This window comes from Propithecus coquereli, unplaced genomic scaffold (genome assembly GCF_000956105.1).
Source record: "Propithecus coquereli isolate 6110/MARCELLA unplaced genomic scaffold, Pcoq_1.0 Scaffold709, whole genome shotgun sequence".
NCBI classification, from domain to species: domain Eukaryota; kingdom Metazoa; phylum Chordata; class Mammalia; order Primates; family Indriidae; genus Propithecus; species Propithecus coquereli.
The window spans coordinates 274,102-282,904 of NW_012153163.1; the positions used below are offsets into that span (position 1 = coordinate 274,102).

Here is an 8,803-nt window from a genome sequence, read left to right on the forward strand (position 1 = left end):
AGGCTGGTTTCGAACTCCTGAGCTCAAACAATCCGCCCGCCTCGGCCTCCCAGAGAGCTAGGATTACAGGCGTGAGCCACCGCGCCTGGCCGGTAAAAAAAATTTTAAAAATTAGCCACGTGTGGTGGCACATGCCTATAGTCCACTGAAGCAGGAGGATTGCTTCAGCCCAGGAGTTTGAAGTTGCAGTGAGCTATGATGATGCCACTGTACTCTAGCCTGGGCAACAGATCAAGACACTGTCTCTAAAATAAACAAAGAACTCCAGAGGATCCTGTAGTATAGCATGGCACAGTGTTGAGAAAGCGAAAGTGTTTATCTGTATCCACAACATTTTTCAACAAGGAAGAAGAAAAAAAAGCTAAATTCAATATCAAGTCATCAGGAAATTTCCCATATTCCATATTTGATGAAAACATTTAATACCCTCAACTTTCCCATATTTTAGTTTCACTAATAAAGCATGTGCTAAGAAGAAAAAAGGGAACTCTACACGAGTATTATTTCCAGCCATAATCTGGCTTTATGGTAGCCAGAAAGCTGTCAGAACAGACAAGAAGGCATCAGAGAGCTCATGGCCAACTGTTTAGAGAGGGAGAGGCCTCCCTCAAAGCTGTGGCAGCAGAACACAAATCCCTCAGATGTTTTACGTGGATAGGGACATCTTCAGGATGGCTTGAGGACAAACTAACTGTGGACAATACCACCCACTCTTGAAACTGAGCAAAAGATCTGGCAAAGTCACAGAAACAAAAGGGAGAATTATTTCAATACAAACTATTCCTTAACATTTGACTACATTGGCTGGCAAAGTGCCAAACAAGTTACAATGATGTTTGTCAACTCACTTTAGAAAAATCCACAAAACCGCTTGCAATAGGCTGATGAAAAATGTTAGAGGGGGCTACCATTCCAGAATCATCTCTCTCCATTGGTTGATGCTGGGAGAATGTGCCTGGGTCTGATAATTGTTGATGCATTGGATGGTTCCCTATCACAGACTGCGACCAACCTGATAAGCCTTCTAGAAAGAAGAATTGAAAACGGTATTTGATATTTATTTAGATAAAACAATAAAACATTACCACTCTATTCCTTTTTCATACTAAATGTGATCAAAATCTTTTCTCTGAAGAGCTTAGGCACATTCATCACAATCTTACAAGCCAAAAAAACAAGTTCCTGAAAAACTGGGTGAAGTCCCTTGAATACCTCACTCTACCTTGTCTTTCAAAAATTAAGTGCTCTCTGAAGGAACTCAAATGATTGTTTAAGAGGGAAAGGACACTCACTTTGAATCTTTTATTTCTGATCAACTCTATATATCATCCCAACTAACATTCCAGACCCTGAGATTGGATTGGACTCCTTGTAAGTATAAATACCCTTCCCTGAGTGTTAAGCATAGGAACTAAGTTTTGTTTGTCTGTTTCTATAAAACTAAGTTTTAATGGCAAACTCGTAACTTATTTGAGATATCCTTCTAGAGAGAGGGGGCAAGGTAATTGTACCTGACACAGCGTTGACACCAAATGACCAGATTCCACTGTGTCCAACAGGAGCGACAAAACTGGTCCCCACGGGGGCTTGTGCAACAGACCCTCCTTGCCGAATCCTGGCCAGTCTCTCTGTTCCAATCGGGGGAGGTATTTTTCGATCCTGACTGGCACTGCCTCCTTTTGGTTGGCCCAATGTTGGTGGGGCAGAAGTGGCTGAAAGAGGTGAAGATGATCCCGAAGAAACAGATGGAATAGGAGAATCACCTGGTGGCAAAATATTTCTCTATTGTTTTATTACATATAAAAACTTAAGAATATGAGAAGCCTTGTTGGAAAGATCTATTCCACAACATAGGTTCTGTAGAGAAATATTTCATTTTATAAGATCATTCCAGTGAAAATATGTAATTCTATAAACATTAGCCTAGACTACTTCTGCCTATGTTAAGCATAAAACAAATAGTCTAAAACAGTTTTTCCTGATTGAACTGAACAAGGCTAAAAAGGAAACAGGCCACGTTTACTTTTACTCTAGCTCTAAATAATCTTCTTAAAACCTATATTGTCACATTTTAAATTAACTAAAATGTGGCAATGTTCACACAGTACCAAGCATATTGTATGTAAAACAGTTGGTAGCCCTCTATACTTATTAGTTCTTTCCCTTTTTTCCCTTTCTACAGCCTTTTTTTTTTCCGTAACGAAGAAACATTCAATGTTAGCAAAGGATTGTAGGCTTAATTCAAACCTTTGTTTCTAAATGGTACTCTTAGGTAATTTGGGTTGCTCTCCTGTCAAAACACCCAGTACACTGACTATACCTCCTGATGCTCATTAAAAAAAAAAAAAAAAAATCAAATCCTGTTCAAGTCCACATACTTAAGCTATTCTAAATATTGAAATAAATAAGTCAGAACAAAGAAATACTTTTACTTATAGATGGCAATAATGCAGTTTCATAAAACAAATGAGAAATCATACCAAATTAACCATATACATAAATTCAACTTCTTCTCAGATCTGAGAAATAATGTCACAGCACTGCCCCCAAAGGGTCCCTTTGTAAAACTACTTGTAGTACCTCCTTTCTTGATCCAAGTCCCAGTGCAAACATTTCTGGCTTGGAATAGCTTGATCCTTCTCAAGTTTTCTATCCTACAAATGACTGACAATTTTTTGACATGACTGCAATACAAACCTTGAGTATCTGCCTACCATTTAGTTTACTAATGTTTAAAACAGTGTTCCCTGAAATAAATGGTTTAGTAACTTATTCAAAACTCTTTGGGAAGAGTTCCTCCAGGATTCCTACATGAGTTTGAGGCGCTTGTCCAAGGATGGGGAGAAAAATGTTGTCTGTTGAAACTAGGAGTCCCAACAGGAGCTGGCCCTTGCAGGAAAACCCTTGTTCCTGGTATGCCGGAAAAACTTGTCAGAGGAGCAGAAGTGGAAGATGGGGAGCTGCCTGATGGGTCAATGGATGGTAACCCTGAAATAAAACATGTCCAAGACATCCAATTAGCCAAGGCTTTAAAATTAAAAGTTTGAGGTTTACTTATTCCCTTTTGAAAAGGAAGACCGCATGTGGCTCGTTTTTGTGGATCGCAGCAGAAATAATCCGTTTATGTGATACTGTATTGGCCAAACCCTTTTCTTTTCTTACAATCCAGAAGAGTATCACCAAACAGCACTAGATACAGAAAAGTGAACCCAATGGCAGTCACCTGTAGTAATATTTTGGACAAATCTCAAAGCTTTTAATTGAAGGAGACATGAAATGAGAACATGTTGAAATAAAGTGGTACTCATCAATAACTTCTTTTGTAGTAAATCTCAAAGTACAATTTTTCATCTATATAACTACAGTCATTTCCAATGGAAGATGAGTAACAAAATCTACCAACGTTTCCTTCCTGACAAGGAGGAAAAGCATACTATGAAACTAAGGATAATTTCAGTATTCTATCTGATAAAAAAAAGTGAACAGTTACAAACTATATCAAAACTTCTATCTAGTTTCTATAAACCTGAACTTAGCCGTCTTCTCAAATTCCATTTATTTCTCTGGAGAATGTATTCGGAAAGGGGTCAGGGGCCTGGAAAAGGATTATAGGTGCTTATTTCAGGGAAAAATAGTTAACATCAGCATCAAAATTGTCAAAACTTATCTCAAGCAGATCTTATTTTCAAACAGTTTTATTTCCCCATCATTTTTATAAAACAATTTTGAGATGTAATTCACATACCATATAATTCACCCATTTAATATTGGGATTTTAGTATATTAACAGGATTGTGCAACCATCACCACAATCAATTTTAGAATATTTTTGTCTCCCTTAAAAGAAACTCCATACCCATTACCTGTCACTCACTGTCCTTCTCACCCCCATATTTCCGCTTCTAAGCAACTGCTAATCTACTTTTTGTATCTACAGATTTAACTATTCTGGACATTTGGATAACTTGATGTGTTTTCTACTTATTGCAGACTTTCATTATGGTGCTAGGCAACTATTACCCTGTGCCCTTTTCTGAAAAAAAAAAAATAAATAAATAAAAAATAAAATATTTTCTAGTGCTAATGAAAGCAGATGTTAGCTAGGATAGTGAGAATTCTGAATGTGGCTTTAAAAATTCTATAAAGTAGGAAAATAATCATTCCTGTAATAGCCTCTTGTTAATATTTTTACAGTGAAATCTGTCAGTCTTTTGTAAAGATTATAATAGCTGTGTTTTAGGGAAATAAACAGATGCTACATAAATGTATTTTTTTAATAGCTTTACTGAGATTTAATTCACAAACCATACGATTCACCCATTTAAAGTTATACAGTTCAGTGGCTTTCAGTATATTTACAGAATTGTGCATTCATCACCACAATCAATTTTTGAACACTTTCATTATCCTAAGAAGAAACCCTGTACCCCTTAGCCATCACTCTCTCCCTCTCTCCCTGCAATCCCTCCATCCTAGGTAACACTAATCTACTTTTTGCATCTATAGATTTGCTGATTCTAGACATTTCATATAAATGGTATCATACAATATTTGGTTTTTAGTGACAAGCTTCTTTCACTTAACAAAGTGATTTCTAAGTTCATCCATGTTATAGCATGAATCAGTACTTCACTTGTTTTTATTGCCAAATACAAAAATATTCTGCTTTCTAGATATACTACATTTGGTTTATTTTCTTATCAGCTGATGGACACTGGGTTATTTCTAATTTTTGGCAGTTATGAATAATGCTGCCACAATCATTTGTGTACCAGTTTTTCTATAGACATAGGTCTTCTTTTGCGTAAACCTAGAAGTGAAATTACTGGATCATATGATAACCCTATGTTTAGCTTTTTGAGGAACTGTGAAACTGTTTTTCCAAAGGGGCTGTACCACTTTACACTTCTACCAACCGTGTATAACGGTTCCAGTTTCTCCAGACTCTTCCCCATCTTCTTAAGTATTTTCTTCTTACCTGAAAACTAGAAGAGTAAACTATTTCCATGAAAGAAGAGCATTAACAAAAGAAACCAGAGAGGCAATGAAGAAACAGGGCCAAGCTTATTAATCCTGGGCCCTAGAAAGAAGGTCAAGGATGAATGCTCTCTATCACAGCCTAGGCACTTCACCCTGGAGCTTCTCAAAATTTGTTCCAGTTTCCCAAAATGAAAAGTTATAATAATAAATGCCTATTTATAGAAAAGGAAACAAATTCTAGAGAATATTTTGGACCATAGATAGTCTTATGCAGGCTTATATTTCTATTTGCAAGATGATATAACAGCTATGTTTTCCTGAAAAGTAAATGGAAATATATCTGAAATGAAAGCTAAGGCTATAACTCACAAATAATTTTAAACAACATAGATCGGTTTATAATTAGCAAAAAAGGTAGCATGGGCTATGGTGCAGTTTTCCAACTGGAATAGAAATGCTAAGTGGCAATAAGGCTTCTTTTTTTTTTTTTTTTGAGATGGAGTCTTGCTCTGTCACCTGAGCTAGAGTGCCGTGGCATCAGCCTAGCTCACAGCAACCTCAAACTCCTAGGCTCAAGCGATCCTCCTGCCTCAGCCTCCTGAGTAGCTGGGATTACAGGTACATGCCACCACACACAGCTAATTTTTCTATTGTTGGTAGAGACAGGGTCTCACTCTTGCTCAGACTGGTCTCAAACTCCTGATCTCAAGTGATCCTCCCACCTCGGCCTCCCGGAGTGCTAGGATTACAGGCATGAACCACTGCGCCCAGCGGCAATAGTGCTTCTCACCCCCATTATGGGTCAGCCACATTTCTAATTTGTTTTTCAGAATAGTGCAGATTGAATGACAATTTGGCTCTTAAACTCTGGAAAATACATTCTGGTTCTTCAAATAACTCTAAGTCAAAACTGGCCTCATATCTATCTAAATCTTTCTTATGATGCTTCAGCAACTAATTTCTAATTTTTAGGAACCAATATCTGAATCTAAGTTGGTCTTTTTAAAATAAGAACCTATAAATGACTGGATCTCTTCAAATAGCTGCATCTAATATTAATAATATAGAGTATTATTAAGCAAGGTAAATCATGGTCTGGTGCCTAAACACCTTTGCAACTTCAATTTTTAAAATCTGAGAACTATAAATAATCACTATAATTTTAAAAAAACCTGTAAATTTGGAATCCTTAAAGTATCCCATGATCCCTTTTTATTAATCCTCTGACACCAATTCTAAGAAAATGGACTGCCATAAGGTATAACCTCCTTACTATGAGAGACAGAAAGATCACAGAGAAAATATAAAGCAGCTCATTGTATATTAGTGATTTACCTATAGCTCCTCTTTTTGTCTACTCTATCAGCATCATTATAAAGGGTCTTTACTATTTATGATACACTCTAATTTTTGTTTTTTAGAGACAAGGTCTCACTGTGTTGCCCAGACTGGAGTGCAGCAGTATGATCATAGCTCACTGCAGCTTTGAACTCCTGGGCTCAAGTGATCCTTCCATTTCAGCCTCCTGAGTAGTCAGGACCACAGGCGCATGCCACCATGCCCGGCTAGTTTTTTTTCTTATTTTTTGTAGTTCTCACTATGTTGCCCAGGCTTCTCAAACTCATGGCCTTGATCAAGCAATCCTCCTGCCTCACCCTCCCAAACTGCTGCAATTATAGGCATGAGCCGCCACGCCTGGCCTCAGTTCTTTAAAATCATGCATTAGGTACAAAACAAATGGTTTATTATTTTCTTGGAAGATTAAATTAGGCTGTGAAAGCCCCAAACTGAACTACAGCAATAGTTAATGAATAACTTACCAACTGGACTAGTAGAAACTCGCTGGGAAGGTGGTCTGAAGCCAGGTGCCTTGGAATTGTCAGGGTGCACATTTTCCAAGTGTCCAAGTACAGAGTTACCCAGGAATGCTGACTGAACAGTGAAAGAGGCATCTGTAGCAACTCGTGAAGTCAGTGGACCATCTCCCCAACCCTGGTTTGCTGGCACCTGATTGCTATCAAATAGACTGCTGAAGTGATTGAAAAGTGTGGCTGGGCCAAATGTAGGTGGCAAAGATTTATTTGCTGGGTTTATGTGCATCTGAGAACCATTCATAATGTTCATGGCTGAAGAAAGCTGTACTGCAGCTGGTGGGCCTTGAGGTGCTGTTAAAGGAACTGGATTTGTAACAAAAATAGACTGGGGATCCTGGTGTATAGTTGCATTTGGTACCACTGAGTAAAAAGAACCTCTGGGCTGCATTCGATGAGAAACTCGAGGTGCTGGTACAGCTAATTGAGGTAAATTACTGGTGTCCTGATTATCAGTAGCAACCAATCTGGGTGATGCCAAAGTCAATGGAGCAGGCTCTGAGTTAGATGCAAAAGGCATTGACATAGGACTTAAATCAGACACATCTGATGGCTGTGCCTCCTCCTGTGTGTTACTGGAGGGAGGAGTGGGACTACTGGATGGGTGAGTTTCTGGAGCTCCTGAGGTGTTGCTGGCAGAGTTACTGCAACTATTTGCAGTTGAAGATGGGATACATAGGTTTGCCATGGGCTGGTCCTGTGTGGACACTTTCTCTTTGGTGGGTGGCATCGCAGAGAAAGACTCCATCTTTTGTGAAGAAAGCTGTGCTTGAGGAGTACTTGCAGGTAGAAATGTGGTATGAACTTGCCCACTAGTGACAGGTGCAGAGGAGACAGAAGGCAGGGAACTACAAGTGCTTGTCACAGAAGAAATGACTGTTGCTGGAGGACTTGTCTTAGGCACGCAGGCAAACAACTGCTTTCTGACCGATGAAGGAGTCCGGGTATTAGTCACACACATTTGCTGACTTGCAGCAACTACAGAAGAGACAGTGATAGGACAACTGGCAGTAGCTAGTCCAGCAGATTCTGAGGGTAAAACAGTCCCGTTCTGGTTAGGTAGACGGCTTGTATTATTATGCTTTGGAGAGCTATTCGTGTTTCCAGGATTCACAGGTCTTACTGGGAATGGTCCCCACGTGTTAGGAGAAGGTGAGAAGGTTCCTCCAAACTGGGCCATGGGTAAGCGAGGATGCCGAATCTGTTGCATAGTTTGAGCAGCCAGCAGGGCAAAATGAGGATGGGGATAAGCTAAAGGTAGAGAAACTGGGAAAGAAGAACGTACATTTGTTGGAACATTCTTATTAAGTTTATTAGTGGGCTGGAACGTAGATAATGTTGTTGCCTGTGAAGTTACAAGAGTTGGAGCACCCAAGGGAAATGCATTTTTATTGGAAGCTGCTGTGGTACCTACTCCAGATGAGAAGTTAGCATGAATGGATTTGCTGGCAGGTGTTCTGATATGATTTTTAGGAATCAAGTCTTCCAGTTCCTTAGCAGGATCTTGAATAAGTGCATTGATGAGTTGAACTGCATATCTTGTTGATTCTGTACCACCCCTGGGGAAAAAATAATAAAAACATAAAAAATCCAGATAATATTACCATCAAATAAAATTCGTAACTGTACCATATCTAACCAAAGTATGCTTCTTACAAAAATATAACTTTTACTCAGAACTAGCAACATACATATTTCACAATTACCTTATTGTGATCATTCTCTCTCCATTCTTATCTTTTTGTTTATCCACATCAATGTGGGCACCAGTAACATCTTGTATTGCAGTGATGTTGCATCCTCCTCTTCCCATTATTCTGGACACCACTGAGGCTGGAACAGATAATTTCTTTGACCTATAAAATGAAGACTACATATGAACTTATGAAATTCAATGTCTATGAATAGTAAATGTCTTCATTAAAAAAGACATATCAGGCCGGGCGTGGTGG

General features: G+C 38.7%; 1 protein-coding gene across 1 annotated transcript in view; it reads right to left on the minus strand.

Moving 5' to 3' along the window:
- Positions 1–8,803, minus strand: part of LOC105824025 (ankyrin repeat and KH domain-containing protein 1-like) — a 198,639-nt gene that overhangs the window by 1,388 nt on the left and 188,448 nt on the right. The window contains exons 22-26 of the mRNA XM_012661359.1: positions 8,558–8,707; positions 6,801–8,410; positions 2,812–2,988; positions 1,512–1,712; positions 849–1,024 (exon numbers count right to left, since the gene is read on the minus strand). Of these exons, the coding sequence (XP_012516813.1) occupies positions 849–1,024; positions 1,512–1,712; positions 2,812–2,988; positions 6,801–8,410; positions 8,558–8,707 (2,314 nt within the window). The remainder of the gene's footprint in view (positions 1–848; positions 1,025–1,511; positions 1,713–2,811; positions 2,989–6,800; positions 8,411–8,557; positions 8,708–8,803) is intronic.